The sequence below is a fragment of the Bos javanicus genome, chromosome 25 (assembly GCF_032452875.1).
Source record: "Bos javanicus breed banteng chromosome 25, ARS-OSU_banteng_1.0, whole genome shotgun sequence".
NCBI classification, from domain to species: Eukaryota; Metazoa; Chordata; class Mammalia; order Artiodactyla; family Bovidae; genus Bos; species Bos javanicus.
In genome coordinates, this window is record NC_083892.1 from 21783894 (window position 1) to 21811690 (window position 27797).

At 45.3% G+C, this 27797-nt stretch overlaps 1 protein-coding gene across 3 annotated transcripts in view; it reads left to right on the forward strand.

The window, feature by feature from the left end:
• The window catches only part of PRKCB (protein kinase C beta), a 375130-nt gene that overhangs the window by 305092 nt on the left and 42241 nt on the right, over positions 1 to 27797 (forward strand). For all 3 annotated transcript variants that reach the window (XM_061401446.1, XM_061401448.1, XM_061401449.1), the window contains 3 exons: positions 7987 to 8160; positions 24061 to 24152; positions 25958 to 26020. In XM_061401446.1, the coding sequence (XP_061257430.1) occupies positions 7987 to 8160; positions 24061 to 24152; positions 25958 to 26020 (329 nt within the window). The remainder of the gene's footprint in view (positions 1 to 7986; positions 8161 to 24060; positions 24153 to 25957; positions 26021 to 27797) is intronic.

The window sequence follows — 27797 nt, forward strand, 5'->3', positions numbered from 1 at the left end:
GGCACTTGAAACCTTGTCTTGTAAGCAAATATCCCCATGTAATCCTGAGATCGGCAGGTATCTGTGCTGTGCGCTCAGTTGCGTCGACTCCTTGGGAACCCACGGACTGTAGCCTGCCAGGCTCCTCTGTCCATGGGATTTTCCAGGCAAGGATACTGGAGGCACTGTTGTTTATAAAGAATGGAATTTGCCTTGTTTTAGGTCATGTACTAACCTGATGCTATTTGACTCCCCAAAATGTTTATTTTGTATTAAGAATGTGAGCTCCTCAAACAATAATTTTGTCTTACAGGATCTTTAAGAAATAAAAATCCACTCAAGGTAGTATAAATAAAATAACAACTTTATTGGGGAGATATGGAGGTTTCTATGGAAACGGCCAAGCCTCCTGAGAGATTGGAACCAAGAACTGGAAAGCAAAGCCTTTGATCATTCCCTGACATTCTTTTCCTCACCCTACAGCCCACCACCACATCTGGGCCATTTTTCTCTGCCTGTGTGTGGTAGGAAGGAACCACTTATTGCTTCTCAGCCTTTTGGCTAAGATCAAGTGTAGGAAAAGACCACTTTAGGCAGATCTGCCTGTTTCTCTCTTCAGGACCCCAGACTGACTGCTGGGAGTATCCTAATTCCACATTCTTAAATGAGAGCATCTGATTGGCTCAACCTTAATTGATTAACTGATTGGCTTAACCTCAGTTCTCTACCTCTGATCCAATCAGCTGTGGCCAGATAGACCCCCTGCCCAATCAGAAGATTCTGGTAAGGATCTGGAAGAACTGAAAAGTATGTTAGGGTCCATTTCCAACTTAAACTTCAGCCACTTTTGATAATGCAGTCACTCTTGATTTTTATCTATCTTTTTTGAAATACATGTTCTAGAACAAACTACCAGTGTTGGGCACACCACCTGTTTTTATAAATAAAGTTTTATTGGGACACAACCACACTATTCACTTGTGTGAATGGCCTTCTGGTACTGGCTTATTCTCCCCCTACTCCTGTAGCTTAGGAAAGGCAAGGTACTGAGACTCTTCACACAAAAAAATAACTGTAACTATGAATGCAACAGTATTTTCTGAGATGTAAAGCACATAGTATTGATGATTTGCAAGACGATTTTAGTTTAGTAATTTGAGTTTTTAAAGGTGGTAAGTAGATGTGATGTGCAATAAAATTAAATTGCAGCATGATAAGGTTAGTCTCTCTTTTTTTATGTTTTCTCTTAGTCTTTCTAATTACTTGAACCAGAAAGCCTCATTTGTTGACTGCATGCCACCAATAGCTAACATTTGCTAATATCACTTTTTTCCTTAAACAAGGAGAAAATGCAGGGTCTGGCTCAGCACTTTCAGCAGCCAGGAGCATCCAGCTAGAATCTCCTAGCGCTGCTCTGTTCATATTTATTTTTCTGCTCATCTTTCATTTAAGGATGCAATAGGTTTGCCATTAATGGTGGTGATCCAGAGTTTCCTTTTCAGATAAGTGTGGTTAAGTAAAGATGTGACTGGGTTTTAAAAATACTGATGAAATACCAGTTTATGTGGTAGGGGGAAAAATGTGAAAAAAAAAAAAAAGGCACATGAATGGTGATTGAAGTTAGGGAACACCCGCGTCAAGTAGCTGGCAGAGCTGCAAAGAAGTCCCATGGTCCAGAGGAGGGAGTGACCCGTTTGGTCTCGTGGACCATTGGGGGATATAGACAAAGGTGACATCTGAGCTGAATCTCAGACTCTCAGGGCAGTGAACGAGTGTGAGAGGACTCTGCAGGCAGTGGGAGTAGAATAGCCACAGGGAAAGAGAGAACAGGACGTGGTCATGGAATTGTTTCACTTGAGGGAGCCACTGAGGGACTTAAGGCATCTGAGTAGCCTGGTCAGATTTGCATTTTTTAATTAATTAATTTATTTTAATTGGAGGCTAATTACTTTACAATATTGTAGTGGCTTTTGCCATACATCAACACGAATCAGCCACGGGTGTACACGAGTCCCCCATCCTGAACCCGCCTCCCACCTCCCTCCCCATCCCATCCCTGAGTGTCGTCCCAGTGCACCAGCCCTGAGCGCCCAGTCTCATGCATCGAACGTGGACTAAACAGTCATTAGCTCAAGCAGGTTCAGCTCTCTGAGCTTCAGTTTGTTTATCTGTAGAATGGGGGTAGTTGAAACAGACATATGGTGCCTGCGCCTGGTGCCTGGGGAAATTCCCAGACATCTGTCTTGCTCCCCCTCCAGCCAAGGGGCTGCACTGACATTCAAGAAGTCCAGGGCCCCTCTCCTGGGTTTTTGGGTGGTGGTGGTTGGGTGGGGTGAGGTGTTCACAAGTATTCAGGATTGTTAGATGGTACATTGACCAGTGGTGATGGGACAGCAGGTCTGTCCACGCTCGCAGTGCTGAGCCCCTCCTGTGTCCTGGGGGGTCATCCCAGCTGATGGCTCGGCTTCTACCAGCCTTCACTCCCTCTACACATTCACCTCTGCTCATGGCCCTCCCTGCTCTTGCCCCAGCCCTGGCCTCCTGGGGAATCTGGGAGCAGAAAATGCCTGTCTTCAGCCTACTCTTTACAGCTTAGTGGAGTCACTGTTTGTGCCTTGGTGAGGGCTAGGGAAGGAAAAACGGCTCTGGGTACCCGTGAGGGAGCAGAGAGAGATGGGAAATAAGCTGAAGACACACAGTCCAGCACTTTGAGCCCTGCCCTGCCCAGGCAACTCCTGCAAGGATCTGCTCAGCTTGGCAGCTCGTATTTCTGTGGTAAGGCTTGGGGAGAAAGAGGCTGCAAAAGCCCTCTTGCTTCGGAAGTGTGTGTGTCAGGGACTTTCTCCCTAAGATTTCTAAGTTCCTGGATCTGTGTCGCCCACGACCACCCCTGGCTCTGATGAGAGAAAATGATGTGGCCAGGAGACCGCACAGAGGGGTGGGGACCTCGGCTGAGAGCTCCCTGCAGGAGTCCAGGGAAGCCTCTCACATCCAGGCAGGAGCTGAGCGGAACATGGGAGCTGCCCTCCTGCCCCGAGGCTCCCTCTGGCCCCCTGAGGCCTCTCTTGCTGTGTCTGATCCTCCAGCCAAGTCAGGGGTGAGCATTTTCATTTCCTCAGCCACCTAAACTCCTGGAGGGTTCTTCTGGAGCTCTGACAAGTGGAGCATATAAAGGCAGAGACCTTGAGTTCAGGTTCAGTTCAGTTCAGTTCAGTTGCTCAGTCGTGTCTGACTCTTTGTGACCCCATGGACCACAGCACACCAGGCATCCCTGTCTATCACCAGCTGCCAGAGTTCACTCAAACTCACATCCATTGAGTCGGTGATTCCATCCAGCCATCTCATCCTGTGTCATCCCTTTCTCCTCCTGCCTTCAATCTTTCCCAGCATCAGGGTCTTTTCGAATGAGTCAGTTCTTTGCATCAGGTGGCCAAAGTATTGGAGTTTCAGCCTCAGCATCAGTTCTTCCAATGAATATTCAGGACTGATTTCCTTTAGGATGGACTGGTTGGATCTCCTTGCTGTCCAAGGGACTCTCAAGAGTCTTCTCCAACACCACAGTTCAAAAGCATCAATTCTTTGGTGCTCAGCTTTCTTTATAGTCCAACTCTCACATCCTTACATGACCACCAGAAAAACCATAGCTTTGACTAGACAGACCTTTGTTGGCAAAGTAATGTCTCTGCTTTTTATAAGCTGTCTAGGTTGGTCATAACTTTTCTTCCAAGGAGCAAGTGTCTTTTAATTTCATGGCTGCAGTTACCAACTGCAGTGATTTTGGAGCCCAAAAAAATAAAGTCTGTCACTGTTTCCACTATTTCCCCATCTATTTGCCATGAAGTGATGGGACCAGATGCCATGATCTTAGTTTTCTGAATGTTGAGTTTTAAGCCAACTTTTTCACTCTTCTCTTTCACTTTCATCTAGAGTCTCTTTAGTTCTTCTTTGCTTTCTGCCATAAGCGTGGTGTCATCTGCATATCTGAGGTTATTGATATTTCTCCTGGCAATCTTGATTCCAGTTTGTGCTTCCTCCAGCCCAGCATTTCTCATGATGTACTCTGCATATAAGTTAAATAAGCAGAGTAACAATACTCCTTTTCTGATTTGGAACCAGTCTGTTGTTTCATGTCCAGTTCTAATTGTTGCTTCTTGATCTGCATACAGATTTCTCAGGAGGCGGGTCAGGTGGTCTGGTATTCTCATCTCTTGAAGAATTTTCCTCAGTTTGCTGTGGTCCACACAGTCAAAGGCTTTGGCATAGTCAATAAAGCAGAAGTAGATGCTTTTCTGGAACTCTCTTGCTTTTTCTATGATCCAACAGGTGTTGGCAATTTGATCTCTGGTTCCTCTGCCTTTTCTAAATCCAGCTTGAACATCTGGATGTTCACGGTTCACGTATTGCTGAAGCCTGGCTTGGAGAATTTTGAGCATTACTTTACTAGTGTGTGAGATGAGTGCAGTTGTGTGGTAGTTTGAGCATTCTTTGCCATTGCCTTTCTTTGGGATTGGAATGAAAACTGACCTTTTCCAGTCCTGTGGCCACTGCTGAGTTTTCCAAATTTGCTGGCATATTGAGTGCAGCACTTTCACAACATCATCTTTTAGGATTTGAAATAGCTTAATTGGAATTCCATCACCTCCACTAGCTTTGTTCGTAGTGATGCTTCCTAAGGCCCACTTGACTTCACATTCTAGGATGTCTGGCTCTAGGTGAGTGATCACACCATCATGATTATCTGGGTCATGAAGGTCTTTTTTGTATAGTTCCTCTGTGTATTCTTGCCATCTCTTCTTAATATCTTCTGCTTCTGTTAGGTCCATGCCATTTCTGCCCTTTATTGTGCCCATCTTTGCATGAAATATTCCCTTGGTATCTCTAATTTTCTTGAAGAGATCTCTAGTCTTTCCCATTCTGTTGTTTTCCTTTATTTCTTTGCACTGGTCACTGAGGAAGGCTTTTTTATCTCTCCTTGCTATTCTTTGGAACTCTGAGTTCAAATGGGTGTGTCTTTCCTTTTCTCCTTTGCCTTTCACTTCTCTTCTTTTCATAGCTGTTTTTAAGACCTCCTCAGACAACCATTTTGCCTTTTTGCATTTCTTTTTCTTGGGGATGGTCTTAATCTCTGTCTCCTGTACAATGTCATGAACTTTCATCCATAGTTCTTCAGGCACTCTGTCTATCCAATCTAATCCCTCAAATCTATTTCTCACTTCTACTGTATAGTTGTAAGGAATTTGATTTAGGTCATACCTGAATGATCTAGTGGCTTTCCCTACTTTCTTCATTTTAAGTCTGAATTTGGCAATAAGGAGCTCATGTTCTGAGACACAGTCAGCTCCTAGTCTTGTTTTTGCTGACTGTATAGAGCTTCTCCATCTTTGGCTGCAAAGAATATAATCAATCTGATTTTCATATTGACCGTCTGGTGATGTCCATGTGTATAGTCTTCTCTTGTGTTGTTGGAAGAGGGTGTTTGCTATGACCAGTGTGTTTTCTTGGCAAAACTCTATTAGCCTTTGCCCTGCTTCATTCTGTACTCCATAGCCAAATTTGCCTGTTACTCCAGGTATTTCTTAATTTCCTACTTTTGCATTCCAGTCCCCTCTAATGAAAAGGACATATTTTTTGAGTATTAGTTCTAGAAGGTCTTGTAGATCTTCATAGAACCATTCAATTTCAGCTTCTTCAGCATTATTGGTCAGGGCATAGACTTGGATTACTGTGATATTGAATGGCTTACCTTGGAAATGAACAGAGATCATTCTGTCATTTTTGAGATTGCATCTAAGTACTGCATTTAGGACTCTTTTGTTGACCATGATGGCTACTCCATTTCTTCTAGTTCAGATAGACTGGGTTCAAATCCTGGCTCTGTCCCTAACTGAATTTTTGGTGTCACAGGTCACTTACCTGCCGTGGGCCACCTATGAGATAGAGCTCTTTTCAATTCATTAATTTAAAACTTATATTTGTTTATTATTGAAGCATAGTTGATATACAATATTGTATAAGTTGCAGGCATACATTGTAGTGATTCACAAGTTTTAAAGGTTAAACTTCATTTATGGTTACTATAAAATATTGGCAGTATTTCCTGTGTTGTGTCATATACCCTTGTAGCTTATTTTATACTTAATAGTCTATGCCTCTTAATCGGCCAGCCCTATGTTGCCTCTTCCCTATGAAATGCAGTTCTTAATGGTACTGACTTCCCAGAATCTTAGGCAAAGTGAATGAGAAATAATAAATGAGAACCACTCATTGTCTGGCACATGGTACTCAAAATAATGTGACGATTGATATTATTGCCTGCAAAATATCTGACCCAGTGCGTGTAGTGTGTGCTTACTTGGATCTGATTGCCTCTTCCTCCAGGAAGCCTTCTCAGAAGCCCCCAGACCAGGTTAGGTCTTGAACAACATGGTCCTGCCCCATGCTTCTAAGAGGCTTCTTGAGAACGGTACCTGCGGGTCACTCTTCCCTCTGGCACAGTCACAACCAGTGAAAATAATGATGTGTCACGAGCCACGCTGATTAACATGCTCTGATTGTGACCACGGCTGTGTGGAAGGAAGCCCCAGGACACAGGAGGGGATGTTAAAATATTACATTAATCATCCCTGTAATTAATGTCCAAAGTCCTCCTTCCTCCCTGGAATGCAGCATCAGGAAACGTGCCTGCTCATCTAATGGTGTTTCTCCATGCTTAGCAGGCTCTTAGTAAATATTAAATAACTGAAAGAACAAGAGAACCATTGCCCCCAATTCAGTTTTATCAGGAATTCAATCATTCCTTCCTTCAACAAATACTTCTTGAACGTCTGCTGTGTGCCAGGCACTATTCCAGGCTTGTGGGGGTACACCAATGAACAAAACAGGCAAAGATACTTGCCCTCATGGGGTTTATGTTTGACTGGACATTGATATGTGTCCCAGAGGGATATCTTAATACATGCTCATCACTCTTGAAACTGTCTTCTATTTTTAAATTTTTTCTTTTGAAAAATTGAAGGATAGTTAATTTACAAGGTTGTGTTAATTTCAGGTGTACAGCAGAGTGATTCAGTTTATATTATCTATATTCCTTTTTTAGATTCTTTTTCCATTAGAGGTTATTATTAATACAAGATGCTGAATATAGTTCCCTGTGCTGTACAGTAGATCCTTGTTGTTTTGATGTTGTTGTTTAGTCGCTAAGTTGTGTCTGACTCTTTTGCGACCCCATGGACTATAGCCTGCCAGGCTCCTCTGTCCAAGGGGTTTCCCAGGCAAGAATACTGGAGTGGGTTGCCATTTCCTTTTCCAGGAGATAGTCCTGACCCAGGAATCGAAACCGAGTCTCCTGCTTGATGGGCAAATTCTTTACCACGGAGCCCCCTGGGAAGCCCCCTTTTGTTTACCGATTTTATATATAGTAGTGTGTCTCTGTTAATCCCAAGCTCCTAATTTATCCTGCTGCTGCTAAGTCACTTCAGTCGTATCCGACTCTGTGTGACCCCATAGACAGCAGCCCACCAGGCTCCCCCGTCCCTGGGATTCTCCAGGCAAGAACATGGAGTGGGTTGCCATTTCCTTCTCCAATGCGTGAAAGTGAAAAGTGAAAGTGAAGTCGCTTAGTCGTGTCCGACTCTTCGCGACCCCATGGACTGCAGCCTACCAGGCTCCTCCATCCATGGGATTTCCCAGGCAAGAGTACTGGAGTGGGGTGCCATTGCCTTCTCCGTAATTTATCCTTCTACCACCCCCGCTACCACCGCCGCTTTCCCCTTTGGTAACCATAAATTTGTTTTCTATGTCGGTGAGTCTGTCTCTGTCTTGGAACCACCCTCTTTTCGATTGGGTTCAGCCATTCAAGGTTCGAGGTCCGGGGGAAACTTTATGTATCATATCAGCATCCACTGAGGGCGCGTGGAAGGAGCTTTGAATGGATCTGAATGACCCTCAGCCACCAGTGGCTTCACTGGGGGCCCCTTCAGTTACACTGACATGCCCACTGTCTTGCAGGTCATGCTCTCAGAGCGAAAAGGCACAGATGAGCTGTATGCTGTGAAGATCCTGAAAAAGGACGTGGTCATCCAAGATGATGACGTGGAATGCACGATGGTGGAGAAGCGGGTGCTGGCCCTGCCCGGGAAGCCGCCCTTCCTGACCCAGCTGCATTCCTGCTTCCAGACCATGGTAACTACCTGGGGGCTGGACCCCTCCACCTCTGGGCTTCCAGGCTTTGGCCAGAGCAGTTCTAGCAGTGGCCACTCCATAGAGGCACCCAGGCCCTTCCCATCCTGGAGACAGAAAGCTGTCAGGCCCAGGGATGGCTGTGGAGCATTTTTCTGAGGTTGCCACTGAGAAGCGCTCTCCCCTGAGGCAGATGCTGTTTCAACAAAGATAAAGGAACTCAGGCAATTGGTTTTATAACCAACTGAGCAGGGCCCTCCTCTGGCAGCAAGAGGTGACTTGGGGACAGGAACTCAGGACTTTCAGTCCCACAATCTCAGATGTTCTAGCAGCAGTTACAGATGGGGATGAGGGCAGAGGTCCTCACAGGTGCCCCTACAGGGTCAGGGTCGGGCCTCTGGATCCTTCAGATAAATGTGTGATTCCATGCTGCAGGTTGCATGGCCCTCATAGGACTCCCGGGGCAGGGGGCACAGCCTGGGTAGGGGCTGATGAGCTCAGAGCCAGGCTTCTAAGAAGAAGAGGAAATCTATGTACTATCTGCTATTCACTGTGATTCTACTTTCATCTGTGAGAATGAGAGACATCCTTCGAACAACCTCTTTCCTTCCCCCTGTGCACACTAGACCTGGCTCTCCATCCCACTGTGGCCATCAGACCACAATCTGGGGCCCCATTCAACTCACTGGGCTCTGCTGTCACATCCCCCATTGCATTGACTGGTAACTCTCCCCCTGTCTCCTTTGCTTTAAGAGCACGACCTTCTCAGAAATAGGACCTAGCTTTCTCAGCCATCTGCCTCATCTATGAGCCTTTCCCAGGTACCAGACACTGTGTGTGTGGAGGGGGTGGGAGTAGGGGAAGGAAGGCAGAGCAGAGCCCAAATGCAAAGAGATAAGAGTTAATTCTTGCTTTGGAAGCTTCTCAGGGCAAAGGCCTAGAGTCTTAAAGATGCTTTAAGGGCACGTTCAAGATTGTTTTGACTTGCTCCAGTTTGCACCCTTCGTTCTGATTTTAGAACCCAACTCCTGTGTGCGATGGGATGCTATTGTAAGTTGTGTGTGCTTTAAAGTTTCTTTTCTCCTCCAGCATCCCCAAGTCCTGTGCTCTGCTAAGTTCGACTGAGTCCCCCACCAGCCTAGAAAGACCCGGAACTGGGTTTGGGATGGGTTTTCTCAGTGCAGGCTGTACCCTTGTAGTAGAACTACCTGTGGTGAGAGGGGCAGAGTCAGAACCCGGCTCCTTCCTTGGTGTGAGAGTTTCTTGATACATATTGGGGTCAGAGGGACCTGGGTTCACATCTCAGCTTTGTCATTTTCTGGCTGAGTGGCCTTGAGAAAATCATGCAACCCCGCTGGGCCTCAGTCTCTTCATATGTAAAGGGATAAAAGTAGGTGCATCCAAGGTTGCTATGAGGAGGAAATGAGATTACACATGAGACGTGCTTAACACAGTGCTTGTTACCTGGTAAACACTCTTGTGTTCTGCTCAGCTGCTCAGTCGTGTCCGACTCTTGTGCGACCCCATGGACTGTAGCCCCCCAGGCTCCTCTGTTCATGGGATTTCCCAGGCAAGAATACTGGAGTGAGTTGCTATCTTCTACTCCAGGGGATCTTCCTGACCTAGGGATCAAACCATGACTCCTACATTGGCAGGCAGATTCTTTACTATTGCACCACTTGGGAAGCCCCCAAACACTCATAAATGTTGGTTATCCACTTCACAGACATTTAACATTGGCCTTGGCCTGGACTGGTACTGAGCTATAGAGCTGAGGAAGCTAGGTGCTCTTTTTGAGAAGCTAGGTCCTGTTTTCTCCTCTTAAAGCAAAGATGACAGACACGGGGATGTTACCAAACAATGTAAAGCTGCTGTGATAGCAGAATCTGGAGAAGTCAAGGAGTCCCTAGGTTGTTCCTTGATGCCACAGGGGCATCTGCATTTTGGGTGAAGGGATGGTTTTTTCTGCTGGGGCCCTTGCCCCGAATCCCAATCTCCCTGCCACAGGTCAAGAGAGAGGGAACATTCTAGGGAAATGTGTGCAGTATTTCTTTCAGAGGCTTTGACCCACCAGCCTCTTGTTGGGGTCTGCTGGTGACAGTGGGCTATAAGAAGATTTTCACTCTGCTGCCGGCAGAGAGCGGAAGTCGTGTTTGCCAGTGTGTGGAGCATTTACCACCATGCAGTATGGTGCTGGGTAGTTTGAAGGGTGATTTTGGGTGCTGCACGGATTTTAAATTGTGTTCTTTTAAGTTCACTGTACATTCTTCTGAGTACCTTGAGGAGGATGTTTCTATGTGATGCTGCTGCTGCTGCTAAGTCCTTTCAGTCGTGTCCGACTCTGTGCGTCCCCATAGATGGCAACCCACCAGGCTCCCCCGTCCCTGGGATTCTCCAGGCAAGAACACTGGAGTGGGTTGCCATTTCCTTCTCCAGTGCATGAAAGTGAAAAGTGAAAGTGAAGTTGCTCAGTCGTGTCCGACCCTCAGTGACCCCATGGACTGCAGCCTTCCAGGCTCGTCCGTCCATGCGATTTTCCTCGAAAGAGTACTGGAGTGGGGTGCCATTACCTTCTCTGTCTATTTGGTGCTAGCATGGCCATTAACATCTTTCTAACACTTGCCTTTTTAACAGAGAGAGAGGGGACCAGGCTTCAGGTTCTGAGCTTTGACAAATAGCAGTTTCTTTTACTTACTTATTTTTAATTGGGGAATAATTACTTTACAATATTGTGTTCGTTGCTGCCATACATCAACATGAATCAGCCATAGGAATACAATTTCCTTTTAAAATATTTATTTAGGCTGTGCTGGGTCTTTATTGTGGCATGCGGGATCTTTAGTTGCAGCATGGAACTCTTAATTATGGCATGTGGGATCTAGTTCCCTGACCAGGGATCGAACCTGGACTCCCTGTTTTGGGAGGATGGAATCATAGCCACTGGACCACCAGGGAAGTCCCTAAATAGCAGTTTCTAAGTCATTGTTTTGCTTTTATTTTATATATTTTTTACGGATTTCTTTCATTTAAGACAGCACTATAAAGTCTTTCAATTTTTAAATTTTGAGATATTATAAGACAAATATAAAGAAACCACACACAATTAGTGTTTTAATAATGAGTTTTTATAGAGTTAAGCTCCTTATACCACCATCCAGGTCAAGAAAGAACTTTGGCAGCCACTCTAGAAGTTTCTCTGTGTCCCAATCTCCATCTCCCCGCAAATGGTAGCTTGACTTCTTTGCCTGTCTCTATAGTTTTATCACTTAAGTTTTATCATCCCTTGATAAGATAGTTTACTCTTTCCCCTTGGTAGAAATTTGCTGTGTCTTTAATATAATGATTTCCTTCTCCATTCTTTCCATCCTTTCTTTTACTTGCTAAAGAGCCTGGGCTGTCTGACCCGTAACATTTTCACAGTCTGAATTTTTCTGATTGCTGTCCGAGGGCCAGCGTATCTGTTTCCGCTGTCCCCTGTTTTTTGAAAATTGGTATCTGAACCTAGAGGCTTGGCCAGACTCAACTTTGATCCCTTTGGTAAGACCAGGTGGCTGTTTTTTTTGTTTGTTTGTTTTTTTTAATCCAAAGGCACATAATGTCCAGTTGCCCCTCTTTTTGTATGTTGGCAACCAGAGATGCTCTGTGTCTGGGTCCATGAATTCATAAAGGACTGTGAGGTGGTGATTTCCTAATTCTATCATTTCTTTTTCTTTATTAGTTGGATGCTTTTATAAAGAGAGACTTCCCTCACCTGTTTCTTTGTCCCCTGGTGGTACAGTTCATCTAGAAATCAGGATAGATAGATGAGGCTTTTCTCTTACTTGACAGTTTTCATGAATTGGTTCACTGTTATGCCCCAAAGGTAACTAAAGTTTGCTTAATAGAGTTTTTGTAAAGAAAAATGTTAAGTGAGCAACAATTCACATCACACGAGACTTGGCAGAGATGGAGAAGGACATACTTCTTACAAGTTCAAATCTCTAATGTTACCTTGGGGAGTGAAAGCCTGGAGGTATTCAAGTCACGACTAGACCCTTAGACCTCTAGATTGCCTCATTCCCACATCTTCTCTTTTTTCCATTGGCAGTTCCTACATTGACTCATGGAGATCACCTGATGAAGGACAGTTTCAGTGGTAAATACACTAAGAAGGAGACCTTGTTCTCAAGGAAGAGTCTGGGCTATCTTGGAGCAAAAGCTTTCAATTTCAGTTGGATGTGTTGAGATTAGGGGAAATTGGTCGTTGGTTGTTAATACTCATTAAGTAAAGTATCTTCATTTGTAATTTACTGTTTTAAACATGATACAGTGGATTTGAGGCTCTTCTTTTAACGTTGAGTCTTGAATTTCAGTATGCTTTCTGGAACTGGGGAGTAGGGCCTGGGTGTGCATGGAAACAGCACAACATCTTGGGTCCCCTCCACGACATCCACGAGCCGTCACCTGCCAGGGAAGAGAGAGTAACAGCCAAGAGAATTGAGTGGATTCGAGTCTTGTGTGGGGAGAAAGGCCTCCTTTTAAAAACTGACCCCATCCAGCAAGGCTGGGGATGGAACTGGTTGCTTTCCGGTTGGTGAGGATCAGATGAAATTGTTATCCCATCTGTATTTGCAGGAAAAATATGTAACTTCTCACATGCCTCATGTGGTGGCCAAAATTTTAAAAAACAAAACAAAACAAACAAAAGTACTTAACTTTAAGTAGCAGAGTTATGCCTGGCTCAGGGAGATGCACTTCCTGCCAGCTGAGTGTGAGGCCCTTGGGGGCTGAGCAGGGTCAGCTGAGAGGAAAGCCAAGACTTCTCCTATCTCACATCCAACACCACATCACTGAGTGAAAGGCCCCCATTGAAATGTTTTTGTTTACTTTTTCCTTTGGCTAAGCACTTGTATTTTAAGTTTCAGTTCAGTTCAGTTCAGTCGCTCAGTTGTGTCCGACTCTTTGTGACCCCATGAATTGCAGCACGCCAGGCCTCCCTGTCCATCACCAACTCCCGGAGTTCACCCAAACCCACATTCATTGAGTCGGTGATGCCATCCAGCCATCTCATCCTCTGTCGTCCCCTTCTCCTCCTGCCCTCAATCCCTCCCAGCATCAGGGTCTTTTCCAATGAGTCAACTCTTCGCATGAGGTGGCCAAAGTGCTGGAGTTTCAGCTTTAGCATCATTCCTTCCAAAGAACACACAGGACTGATCTCCTTTAGAATGGACTGGTTGGATCTCTTTGCAGTCCAAGGGACTCTCAAGAGTCTTCTCCAACACCACAGTTCAAAAGCATCATTTCTTCGGCTCTCAGCTTTCTTCACAGTTCAACTCTCACATCCATACATGACTACTGGAAAAACCATAGCCTTGACTAGACAGACCTTTGTTGGCAAAGTAATGTCTCTGCTCTTTAATATGCCATCTAGGTTGGTCATAACTTTCCTTCCAAGGAGTAAGTGTCTTTTAATTTCACGGCTTCAGTCACCATCTGCAGTGATTTTGGAGCCCAGAAAAATAAAGTCTGACACTGTTTCCACTGTTTCCCCATCTATTTCCCATGAAGTGATGGGACCGGATGCCATGATCTTCTTTTTCTGAATGTTGAGCTTTAAGCCAACTTTTTCACTCTCCTCTTTCACTTTCATCAAGAGGCTTTTGAGTTCCTCTTCACTTTCTGCCATAAGGGTGGTGTTGTCAGCGTATCTGAGGTTATTGATATTTCTCCTGGCAATCTTGATTCCAGCTTGTGCTTCTTCCAGCCCAGCATTTCTCATGATGTACTCTGCATATAAGTTATTTCAGAGATTTGATAATGCAGTAGGGCTTCCTTGGTGGCTCAGTGGTTAAAAAAAAAAAAAAAAAAAATCTGCCTGCCAAGCAGGAGACTCGGGTTTGATCCCTGGGCTGGAAGATGCTCTGGAGAAGGAAATGGCAACCCACTCCAGTATTCTTGCTTGGGAAATCCCCTGGGCAGAGGAGCTTGGCAGGCTACAGTCTATGGGGTCGCAGAAATGTTGGACTTGACCTAGAGACTAAACAACAAGAATAATGCCTACAATACATGAGACACAGGTCCAGCCATCTTAAGCCACATGAATGATGGCCCCCGGATGGTCTCAGCATCACCTCCATTTCACAGATGAGGGCATTGAAGCCATACATAATAGCTCGTACATTTCAGGGCCAGGATTGGAAGCCAGGCAGCCAGGCTCCAAGGGGCTTTACACTTCATCACTACACGGTGAGGTCTTCTGAGTGCATGTTCCCCGATTCCCACCTCATCTGACTCACCTGGGGCGGAACTGCCAGCAGCCAGCCTGTCTCTGGGCTCTAGCGGGGGCCCAGTCACATCCCTCACCTGCTCCGTAAAATATCACCCCTGCTGCATCCCTCCACTTTCCACCCCTGCTCCCTGGAGTGGACCTGACTCCCATCTGAGCATCTGCCATCATGTGGGCCAGTGAATACTCTGCCTCATTCCAGCCTCACAAAGAATCGTGCGGTGAAAGCATTTATCTGACATCCCACCTTGAAAAAGAAAGGATTGAAGATCTGGGACATGGAGGGTAGTTTGCCCTCGACACAGCACTGCTGAACCCAGAACCCAAGTTTTTTCTAATAGATTATATTGAGTTGCTACCAAAATGGCCCTAACAGACAAAAACAATAAAAAGTGGCAGCTGGCATTAGTGTTCAGTGAGTGTCATACTGTGTACTCAACACTCTACAGATAACCTCTCATTTTATCCTCCGACACCACCCTGGGTGAGCCCTGGAACTGCCCCCAGTGTAGAGATAAGGATGCTGGTATTCTGAGAAGTAACTTGAGCAATGCCATGTGGGAGCAGGGGAATGGCAATCCCAGTTGTCATCCACAGTGCCCTCATCTGTGAAAAGGGGCTGGGGGGCTGGGATTTGCTCTGTAAGACTCTAGAACCCTCAACCTCGAAGCCTTGCTAGCTTGCTTCTGTCTTACGTCCAGATTCCTTTTTCTAGCTTATAAATTGTCTTCACTGTCATCATCACGTCTGATTTTAACAAAGACACCATAAGCACATACTACTGTTCACACTTCCTCAAAGGAAGCCAACCCTCAGAAATTTGCAATGGCTCAGGTTACACGGTAAGTGACATTAGTTTCCATGGTGGCTCAGATGGTAAGAATCTGCCTGCAATGCAGAAGACCTGGGTTTGACCCCTGGGTCAGGAAGATCCCCTGGAGAAGGGAATGCAACCCACTCTAGTATTCTTCCATAGACAGAGGAGCCTGGGCTTCCATCCATGGGGTCACAGAGAGTCGGACATGACTGAGTGACTAACACTTTGATTTTTGACACTATCGGTAAGTGGCAGGTGACCTAATGCCCCTTCAGGTGTTCATTTCACTAGGAAAGCATCACCCACTTGTCTCACAAGGATATTATGATGATTGGAAAGACTTTAGGGTCCGAGTGATTTTCAGATTTAGGGAGCCGTGCATAAAGATGAGACAGAGGACTATTAGCCCAGCTCAGGTGAGCAGGAAAGCCCAGGAAAGTGGTTGTCATCACCTTCTGGAATTACATCTCCCCTGATCCCAGATTGGTGCTCTGGAGGTGGAGCCTGAGCTGGAGTAGACAATATCCCTAAAGCCAGCAGCCCTGGAAGTCAGATCATTACTGCCAGTCTGCAGACGGTACTAATGCTTATTGATTCTGTCAACAAGTATTTATTTGTTGACATAAATGTGTCAGGACCCAGCTGCACCACTGGGAGGATGCATCCATGAACAGAAGAGATAAAAGTCCCCCATTCCTTTGGAATTTACATCTGAGTGGGGGAGACAGATAATAAACAATAATAACAAAAAATAAGGGGGCAAGAGATGATGGATGAAGACAGAGATGCTATTTTTGATTGGATGATCAGGGGCGGTGTTTCTGATAAGGATGACATTTGAGCAGAGACCAGAGCAAATGAGGGAGCTAGGCATGTGGATATCTCAGGGCAAAGTGTTCTAGACAGCAGGAAGAATGAGTGTAAACGCCCCAGGCAGGGACATGCTTGGCGTGTTTGAGGAGCAGCAACCAGGCCAGTGTAGCCCGAATGGAGTGTCATTTTGTATCTTGTGACCCAGAATTCCTTTATGAATCAGCTACCTTTAAAAAAAAATGACAGATCTAGTATAGCATGCTGCAGACTTGATATGTTTTTCTTGCTACAGACTTAGAATTTGGAAGATAAAAGCTTCTTAATAAAAGAAAAAGAATCTTGATGGTGGTCAGAATAGATAAAAGGGAAAAAGACTCCCCACCAATGTATGAAACAGTTTTTGTCATCCTTAAAATGATGCAAATTTAATTTCAAAAAACTTGTTTAGAAAAGCAAAGTTACATCAGAAGTATTCTTAGACAACTGGATTTTTTAAATCCTTGAAAAATATGCATGGCTCAATTTAACAGAAGATGTAAGATATCAAATTCTATTTAAGAGATTGTTCTAAATGTGTTAAAATTGGATTTGCACATGGAAAAGAATCAGAGATATAGACAAATCAAAACATTTATTTGATTTAGGGAGGTGCCTGTGGGTAATTGTCTTCATTTTGAATTTATATTATTTCAGGAGAGTCTGTGATAAAATACCTTAAAAGTGTTGAATGTACCACAAGGTGGCAAAAGTTAATACTGAAATTGTTGTTCACTTGCTAAGTCATGTCCGAATCTTTGCAATCCCATGGACTATAGCATGCCAGGCTTCCCTATTCTTCACCATCTTCTGGAGCTTGCTCAAACTCTTGTCCATTGAGTTAGCGATGCCATCCCACCATCTCATCCTCTGTCTTCCCCTTCTCCTCCTGCCTTCAGTCTTTCCCAGTACCAGGGTCTTTTCCAGTGAGTTGGCTCTTTGGATCAGGTGGCCACAGTGTTGGAGCTTCAGCTTCAGCATTAATACACAGATGCAAAAACCATCAGAAGGGGGTTGAATTTTCAGTGAATTGCTCATTAGAGGAACTGGTCTTAGGAGAATGGGGTTTAGGCCAATTTTTCTAGAAGTACAAAGGGATAAGTAGGAGCTTCTCAGTCAAATAAATCTAGGTCTGAGATTCCTGGCTGTGTGACCTCCAGGAATTCACTTAACAGATCTGAATATTGGTTTCATCATCTTTAAAGTGACATAAGAAGTGAAGAGTAAAAGAGATGATATACAAAGTGCAGAACAAATAATAAATGAGGCTACCCCTTTGAGCTGTGCTGTAGGGGCACCTGGCTGCCTAGGCACAAAAGGATTGCATTTTCTCCAGCCTTTTTGCAGTGTTTCCCAGGGACAGTTGTCAGCCCGGCACATTCATGCAATTTCCCAACTGCCAGTGGGCACAGGCAGTTGAGTCTCCTTAGCAAAACATCTATTTTAAATGTTTTCTTTTCAATTGAACATATGCACTTCTTTTTTTTTTTTTAAATAGAATTAGATTTCATGAGTCATTGAAGGACAGAAGTTACTTCCTCCCCAAATTTGCTGTCGTGGCCCAGCAAGAACTCAGTTGCAAGGCATGCTGGGAGGGACGTCAACCCAGAATGCAAAAAGGGACAGGGAAGGGGATGAGAATGATTCTGCTTGTAGAGCTGGCCCCGGGTGACATGTCCGTTGAGCACGGAGAGTGTCTAAGGGGTCCTTGTAATTTGGGGTCAAGTTTGGGTTGGCACCGGTATCCAAGAATATGGTTAAATGTAAGGGTGTTGCCGTAGGAAGCTCTTGGCAGTAGTCTCTATGGTTGAGTTGCAGGAAATAGAATACCCTTCTTTCAAATTAGCTGTTAAAAAAGAAAATATTGGAAAGAAACGACCGAAAGGCAGAACCTGAGCCTCATGAATATCTAGAACTTCAAGGCTTTCTAGACTAAATCTGTTTCTTTCTCCGCGCTTTCTTTGTTTTTCCCTGATCATGGTAACATGGCTTCCATAGCCCCTGTTTGCCTATCCGCCAAATTCCCACATTCCAATTCAAACTCAGGAAAGAGAATCTGATTGGTTCAGCATAGGTCAGTTGCTTTATTCCTAGTCCAATCACCTAGTAATTGACTACTAGTTCAGTAGGAAACTTTAAGAAGGAGTTGTATCTACAGGGAAGGAATAGTTGGTGCTCTTGTCAGGTGGGAGACAGCATCTTGAGGCCAAGGAGATCGATTGGGTTGGAGCAGGACATAGCCTGCTGCTAACAGTACAAATAGGGTGTTCAGTGTCTCCAAAGAGAGGAAACCGGAAAGATAGGTGTCTGGGCCTTAGGCAGCTAAAGCCATCTAAGAATCTTGAGTGCAGGAAAGGATCCAGGAATGCAACCCAGGCATACAGAGCTGGGGTGGGTAGGAATGGACACAGCCTGCTTCTCTACCCTCTTGATGGTGACCTTTGTGTATTCATTCAGTAATCAAAGGTCCATAGAATTCCAAGGAAGAAGAGAGATGGCCCTAGCCCCAGTCCATGGGGTCACAAAGAGTCAGACACAACTGAGCGACTGAACTGAACTTGAGAACTTTGCTTTCTATGTGGAAGGGCAAAGCTTAGAAAGCTGAAAATACAGTTAGAGGAGCATCAGATTGCATGATTATGATAGTGATTCTTAGGCTGCAGAATACAGAGGAAATAAGGTGTCACACCCTCATATGAATGAGGCTCCACCAGTTTGCATGGACTCCGTGTGCATCATCTGTTATATCTTTGCAAACTGTTTGGAGGAGAAGCTGTTCCTGTCCCTTCAAGGAGGCAGAGGAAGTTTAAGTAACTAATGTAAGATGTCACAGTAAGCAGGATCTCTAGGACTTGCACTCAAAACAAGCTTATGCCACAGCTAGAGCCCTTAACTGCACAGCTTCTTGAGAGAAACAGATGGATCTCTACAGTAAGAGAACAGTTTACAGGCAAGATTGATTCACTGACCAGCTTTGGAAAATCACTCCAGATCATTAAATAGATTAACACTTACTGCAACTCGCCTTAGAGAGGTACACGCTTAGAGTTGCTCACGTTGCTGACTTTCTCTGTCCGGGGTACCTTATGAAAAGTGGCAGGTGTCCTCCTGGCAGTTACATGGGCCTCATGTCACATCCCACTTTCAGCTGACTTAGAGGAACAGTGATTATCTCTTTAAATGCCCTGCCCTTTCCATGACCCCCCTGGTGAACTCTGCACATGCAGTCCAACCATGATTTTATTTTTTATTTGGCTGCCCTGGGTGTGAGTTATGGCATGTGGTATCTAGTTTCCCCACCAGTACCCCTGCATTGGGAAGGTGGAGTCTTAATCGCGGGACCACCGGGGAAGTCCCCGGTCATCATCCTCATACTCACACGCCAAATTTGAGAAATGCTACCCAACCATTTTGCACGCTGCAGTGACAGACAGATATTTAATTTATTTACTGATTGAACATGAGAGGTCATGGGGAAAGGAAATTTAAAATTAACTGGAGTCGTTTCACGCTTCAGGGACAAGGGCAGTGTGTAAATGAAGAATCACCACAATAACGAGGACAATTAGAGAGGAACACTTTGAAAGTTGAGCAGACTGGCTAGTTTGAGGGGAAAGATGGTGAGCTTGCCTTTCGGAGCCTTTAATTGGAGTTGACGGTGGAACACCCACGTAGAAACGTCCTGTAGCCAGCTGGAGCAGACTGGAGCTCAGGAGAAAGGGAGAGGGTAGAAACCGAAGTCAAGATTCATCAGCCTAGAGCAGTGAGAGTTGATGTTTTGAGCTGTGACAAGTCCTCTTTGGAAAACAGAGCAAGTAGCAGGAGCCAAGCCGGACTTGGAGTCCAGACTCAGTACATACTTTCTAATGTCCACGTAGGAGAGGCCAGCAGATAGGTCCTGATCCAAACCTACTGCACGTGACTAGGAGAAAGATCTTTAAAACTTTGGAATAATTTTATAGAAACAGTAGGAGAACAAAGTCAAATTTTAGGGCATTATTGGGGCGGTTGCGGGGCAGGTGGGGGGGTGGAATGGGCTTCCCAGGTGGCTCAGATGGTAAAGAATCTGCCTAAAATGTAGGATACCCAGGTTCAATCCCTGAGTTGGGCAGATCCCCTGAAGAAGGGAATGGCTACCAATTCTGGGTTTTTTGCCTGGAGGATTCCCTGGACAGAGGAGCCTGGTGGGCTTCAGCCCATTGGATCACACAACTGTGCAAACTATCTATGGGGGGGGGAATAATTATGCTAGAATTGGAGGTGTTGGTTGAAGGCCATTTCATGAGCTGAAGTCCCCAGAGCTCGCTCTCTCTACCTGTCGTGCAGTTTCTCTGAACACATCGTACTTGAGATGATGGCTTGAGTTAGTCATGTATTTGTCTTAACCAAGATTCTGAATTCTCTGAAGGCAAGACCTGCATCTTACCAATTTTGTTCCTTTAACTCCTGATACTGTGACTTAACAAAAATAAATGTTCAGTTAAAGTTCTAAAAAGTTCACTTCCCTGCTCAGGATGGGCTCTAGGTTGCCCTTGGCAGTGTTTTCCAAAACGAATCTTCCTTGCTCTGGAGTGGGAGATGAACTTGGTGGTACAGGGACGTTTGTTTCTAAAATAAGGCATTTAAGGGATTGATGTACCACAAGCAGACTGGTTATAGTGTAGAGTCAACAGAGTCCAGGTAGGCATTTATTTTTTTTACAAAGGAAACAGTGACTCTCCATTTGTGAATTTGATATGAAGTTTTAAAATTTTTAAGTAACTGTGTTTAAGTGAAAAAAAAAGGTGAGTTAATGAAAAAATATTTTAAAATAAGTAACTTTTAGTAAATGAGTTAGATGATATACTCTGTAAAGATCTTAAAGTGAGAAGACTGAAGTTTGGGTGGCTGGCCCCACCCTGCCTTGCTTGACTCTCCTTTTATAACTCCATGCACTTTACTCTCCCTTGCCAGAAGTGTTGTTGATGTTGTTCGGTTGCTGAGTCATGTCTGACTCTTTGCGACCCCATAGACTGCACACCCCAGGCCTCCCTGTCCTTCACCATCTCCTGGAGTTTGCTCAGACTCATGTCCATTGAATCAATGAGGCCATCCAACCATCTCATCCTCTGTCGCCCCCTTCTCCTTCTGCCCTCAGTCTTTCCCAGCATCAGGGTCTTTTCCAGTGCGTCGGCTCTTCACATCAGTAGCTGTAAAATCAGGGGCTTCAAGTGCTAGTAATATTTTTTTCACAGTACGCATCAAAATAAACACAGAACTATAAAGGTAAAACCATATGCATCCATAGCCCACCTAAAATTATCTCCCTCCCCATTTAGGAAACGTTGCTATTTGGAAATTTATCTGGTCTCCCCACTTGCCTGGGGAATCCTTATTGTCGGGCACCGTGGATCATTCACAGCAGCATTTCTGGCAGTAGGAGAGCCTGGCATACAGTGGGCATCATTAAGTATTTGCTCGGAAAATGAAAGGACAGCAAGATGCCAGCCGTAACGTTTAATAGCTGAAGCGCCGGTGTGCCAACACCACACTCGATACAGTTCAGAGACGACAGATCTCAGGGTGGCCCCACATACAGTTTGAAGTAGAAACAGACCACAGAACATGGCATTATCCACCCTGGAGTTCTCTCCCTGATGTTGGGATTCTAACTAATGAGTTTGGGGGGCGGGGGCAAGTTGAGTTCTTTCAAGCAGAAAGCAAGCTCCTGAAATCTCTCCCTCACTTACTTCTCTCTCTGTGGCCGATGCCATCTGCTAGTTTTAAAAATAATTTTTAAAAGCAAGTGTTTTGGTTCTCTTCAACATGTAGCAAAGACAGATGCTATTTTTAGGCTTGTTTTCTATCAAAAAAAAAAAAAACCCCTAAGAACCAGGGGCTGGGTGTCGGCAGTTCTGGCTGACTGTCTCCACTCTGCCACTAACTTGTAAGTGACCTTTTTGCAAATCTCATATGCCTTGGACACTGAGAACAGAAGTGATAATTCTGTCTCTCATTAGAGATGTTGAGAGGGTGAAGTAGCGTCGGGGTGAGAAAGTCCTACGATAGTTCAAAAATAATTGATTAACCCATACCCCTCCCTTGTGGTCTGCCAGCTTTTTTGACACATGGCTGGATTTCTATATCCCCTCCCTTCTCCCCTGGACAGAGAGCTCCCAGACGGAAGAACACACCCACACATCCATGCAATGTATGGGTGAGAACCTTGCACAGGAAGCTGTATAATAAGAGGTTACAGGTTTAGAAACCAACCTGCCCAGGTTCAAATCCTGCCAGAAATGGTAGTCCTTGTCACATTGAATTGTTTAGAGAGATAAAAGAGATAAAATATATAAAGCGCTTTGTCACATAGCAAATGCTTACAAGGTGGTAGCTTTATTGAATGGCTGTTATTCTAATTATTGTACACTCAGTATACATTTGACAAATGCACATATGACTGTTATGTATAAGACAAAGTTCCATGCACTGTAAGGAAGATTTTGTTTTTTAATGGTAGATTAAACCTTTGCTGTATGGCCATCATCATGTTGTTGTTCAGTTGCTCAATTGTGTCTGACTCTTTGCAACCCCGTAGACTGCAGCACGCCAGGTTTCCCTGTCCTTCACTACCTTCTGGAGTTTGTTCAAACTCATGTCCATTGAGTTGATGATGCTATCTGACCATCTCAACCTCTGTCACCCCCTTGTCCTCATGTTTGAATGCTTTATATATGTATCTACTCTATAGGACAGGTGAATCATGGCAGAGATAAAGCTGGAGGTTTGAGAGGTTAAGTAACAGCAGTTACACAGCCAATAAGGGATGGCGAGAGACTTGAAATCCTGTATTGATTTCATAGGGACCCTTTGCCCTCCACACCACTTCTCTACTAACTCCGCTCCTGGTCTAACAGCCCTGCCAATAGTCACTTCATGACTTTTGACAGTAAATCCGTCTTTTAAATTGGCAACCCAACCACCTCAACATATAAATAAAACCCAAACACATATTTCACAACATGACCAGTCTGGAAGCCACACACAGGATTTTTACAGTATCCTGTTGGTTACAGAAGTCAGTCCAGTTCGTAGAGGGAAGGGACGACACCAGGAAGTGAGCATCGGCAGTGAAAACCACCGGAGGCGGCGCGGCGTGGAGGCTGGCTCCCACGGCTGCCTGTTACCTGTCATACAATTGTTCACTTAGTGGTCTTCACCCTTTATTAAAATTAGCTTTCTCTGAAATGATGGCCATTAAGTCGCAAGGCTGATGTGCTGATTGTATTTTCCAGGACAAACGAGAGTAAATTTAGCGTTATTAATTTTTTCCTAATTATTTATTTTTTTTTACCGTGCTGGGTCTTCACTGCTGCACGGGCTTTTCCCTGGTTGCGGTGAGTGGGGGCTGCTGTCTAGTTGCGGTGTGTGAGCTTCTCATTGCGGTGGCCTCTCTTGTTGCGGCTCCAGGGCGGTAGAGCACAGGCTCAGTAGTTGTGGCGCGTGGGCTGAGTTGCTCTGCGGCATGTGGGATCTTCATGGATCATGAATTGAACTTGTATCTCCTGCACTGGCAAGCGGATTCTTTGCCACTGAATCACCAGGGAAGCCCAGTGTTATTCTTTTTTTCTTTAATTTCAGAGACTTTTCTGGTGGTCCAGTGGGTAAGACTCTGCGCTGTTAATTTGAGGGGCCTGGGTTCGATCCCTGACTGGGGAACTAGATCCCACATGCTGCCTCTAAGAGTTTGCATGCCACAACTAAAGACCAGCACAGCCAAATAAACAAAAAGATTTTTAAAAAAATGTCACGTTCTCCCTGTGTTCACTTGTGTACTTTCAATGGCACAAATGCTCCATTTGGGGACTCAAGGCACCTGCCCTGTCGTTGAGTCCTGGGGGTTTGGATCATAAATCTCAGCTATTACCTGCTCTCCATCTGGGGCCCAAGAAACTCCAGAAGGCTGACTTTGCTCTTTGCTGTCTCCTCCCAGGATCGCCTGTACTTCGTGATGGAGTATGTGAATGGCGGTGACCTCATGTACCACATCCAGCAAGTGGGCCGGTTCAAGGAGCCTCACGCCGTGTAAGTGGCGCTGTGCTTTTTCCCTTGGGATGAATGAGTGGGTGGTTAGTTCCTTTGGGTTTTTAGCCAAATAAGAATTTTAAATATCTTGGGCTTCTTCTTTAAGAGAAATGCGTGGCCGGGACAGAGGGTGTTCTGCTGAGATGGGCTACTTGTTTCTTGCTTAACACCCGCTAAGAGCTGGAAGCTTGAAAACCACAGCTATTTCTTGACCTCCACGTTTTGCCCCTGGCGCTTAAGGAAAGCCCTAAAAATTCCTTGGGGAGTGTCATTGTAGGTTTTGAGTTTTCCTTTGCTCATATTGGTTGAGAGCTTACCATGTGCCAGGCTCAGAGATTTTAGAGACTTGCTCACAGTCACAGAGCTCGTGTGAGGCAGACCCAGAGTTCTGACCCAGATCTTCCCTGCTCACGTTCTTGCTCCATCTTAGCTGTCCTCATTCCAGGGAGATGAAAGCTCAAGCTGCATAGTGACTACACTCTGTGGCTCTTGGAGTGGGGAGACTGACTCTGGATTTTTGGAAATCTGTTTCCCCTGCTGAGTCCATTCCATCACCTTCAGCACACAAGGCAGCCAGTCTCTTTTGTCTGGAACACACATTTCATCCTGGGTCTCCCTGCGGTTGGTGAATGGGAGCGTGGCAAGTCACAGGATCAGCAGTGCTAACCTCTCCTAGGGAGGTTGTTGGGCTCCTACTGTCCCTCCAGAAAGCCCCTAGGGCTCACCCAGGGCCCCATCCTGTCCTTGCAGAGGCCTCCTGGCGCCCGTGCAGCTCAGCCTTGCCCCCTCTCCTCCCCCCTGCCCAGAACACGAGCACTGATTCTGGGCGGGTTACCATTCCCATGCTTCCAGGTCATGCCATTTGTGTGTCTTGGTACAATTCTAATGGGCTGCTTAGAAGTAAAACGACTTCTAACATCTAATTGACCACTGACCTTTATTCCATTATCATATGAGACATTGTCAGGACACTTTACAGAGTTCCCCAAAGCCCTGCCCAACCTTTACAACTGGGCTTTCTGGTTCTCCCCAAATCTCTCTCTTAAATTTTGAAACTGAAAAGCTAACACTTCAGCCAGATGCTGTTTCCAATTCTGGCTGTGCTATTTATTAGCTGTGTAACTTGGTCAGGGTATTTCCTGTCACTAAGCCTCAGTTTCCTCATTTGAGGAACAGGGAGGTAATTGTAGCACCTCGTTGCTGTTGAGTCACTCAGTTGTGTCTGACTTTTTTGTGCCCCCATGGATTGTAGCCCACCTGGCTCCTCTGTCTGTGGGATTTCCCAGGCAAGAATACTGGAGTGGGTTGCCATTTCCTTCTCCAGGGGATCTTCCCAACCCAGGGGTTGAACCTGTCTCTTGCATTGGCAGGCATATTCTTTACCACAGAGCCACTACCTTATAAGGTTATTGTAAAGATTTAATCAGATAATAACCTGAAATGATACAAGGTTAATGGTAAGCCTTCAACAGATGTTAGGTATTGTCATTGAGATATTTTAACTTGTTGTCATCTGAAACAATCCTTCTCTAGCCAGTTCATCATATCCTGTGGCTTCCTCCCCACTAAAAAGTTGCTGAACCTCTGCCCACCCCATTTGGTCCTTAAAGCAGCCTCATAGCTCTCTAAACCCTGTTCATCCGTCTAGACTCCCATACTTTGTTTTATGAGCTGTGTGGTTGACCATCCATGGTGAGACATTCATGCCCTACGCCCAGTTCAATATTGTATTGAATTCTGAGAGTTGCCGGGCATATGGTGTCCTTGAATTTCTCCATTGCGTTTTTTTTTTTTTTTAATTTCAGATTTTACGCTGCAGAAATTGCCATCGGTCTGTTCTTCTTGCAGAGCAAGGGCATCATTTACCGGTAAGCGAACACTGCTGTACTTTCCATCTCTCGGCTCCCTCAGCTCCTCCCTTCCCTGCCTCTTTCTTTAACTGCTTTTAAAATTAGAATCCATGGTGGGGGAGGAATCCTCCAGTACTAACTTGGGCATGTGCTCTGCCAGGCAGCATCGCCCACTGCCCTGGCAAAGTTTGGGCAGCTTTGTATGATGATAGAAGATCTTGACGGACTCTGCCTCCAGAGATGGTTCAGAGCCTCATATGTGAGACCATTTGCTCCAAGAGGAGGAGGCTAACCACTGGGGACCCAGCACATCCTTCTCTTCCCCGTGGACCCCACATTTGGGGAGCAAGCAAAGACTCTTGGCTGGCAGAATGTGCTGGATCATATTATTATGAAACAAATCTCTTTCTTTCTTTCTCTTTCCTTGTTTCTCTCCCTCACTTTCTTTCTTTCTTTTTGTGCTATGTAACTACAGTTTGGGAATGGATCTCAGAGTAGCTTGCCCTGAAAGACAGGATTAAGTTCAGGACTTGGCATTTGCCCGTTTTTGGAGGAGCAAGCGTATGATCATAGTCGGATGAGTCATCCCACTTTATATCTCATGCAAGGCAGACTGTGGAGCCTGGGGCTGCTATTTGTCAGTGAGTCCACGGTGTATAATTCTTATACCACATGGATGCAAGCATTCCAGTGCAGGCTTGGGCTGGTTTGTTATACAAGGGAGGCTGGCATGTGGCATGGGGCTTCCGAAGGACGCTTGCCCCGAGTGAGGGTCTTTTTAAAAGATCTTGAAGAGTCATCAAAGTCCATTTGATTCACTGATTTGATAAACATTTATTGAAAGCCCACCATATCATATACTGGCCTCTACTCTAGGTGGGGGGATGCATTGTGAAGAAAACAGACAAAGGCCAGCCTTTGTAGAGCTCAGATTCCAGTGGTGGAAGACAGATCCCGTAAATCATAAAAATGCTGTCTGTAGTGAGAAGTACTATGGAGGGAAGTCAAGTAGGGGAGGGGGCTGATGTGGGCTGGGTGGTGGTTCTTGCCTGACATTCCACAGAGAGCATGAGATTGGGGTCTGAAGAGTTAGGGAAGACCCTCGGAAGCCTGGTCTTCCTAAAGCAACTGAAGGACATGGAAATAAAAGGCATGAAGAGACTAGCCTGGTGATCTCAAGGCAGAAGGTGGAAGTGAGGCTGCGGGCCCTGGTGGGATGAGGGATGGAAGATGAGGGGCCTTGCCAGAATCCTGCAGAGTCCTGGGGCTTTTTTTTCACTCCTTGAGGTAGCAGGTCCTGAGTGCATCGAGTCCCCACTCTGCCTGTGTGCTCCTGATAACAGAGGAATGAAGATCAAGAAGGAGAGTGGCTTTACCTGGCACAGCCCTGATCTCAGTAAAGAAATAGAAACAGCGAGTAATCATAATAATTTCAACTGTAAATAGTGTAGTCATTCTACCCATGCTCACCCTCAATGAACATGTGTCACCATGTATGCATGAAATGGGACCCGTGAAGCCTCTGATTCCCCCAGTTTCCCCTTTGACTGTCATAGTGGGAGCATCTTGTTATACTGAATGTAATTCTGGTGTTGAAAGGTACGCATTATCTTCCGTATGACATGAAGACCCCTACATTCAAGTTGATGACTTCAGCTGGTGCTTAAACCAAAGAACAGGGGATCATGGGTAATTGTTCACTCTACACGATTTTCTCCTTACGTGCTGACATTTGAACCTGACTCCTCTATGGGATGGGCTTCCACCAGAATAGAATCAGGCACTTAAGCATTGC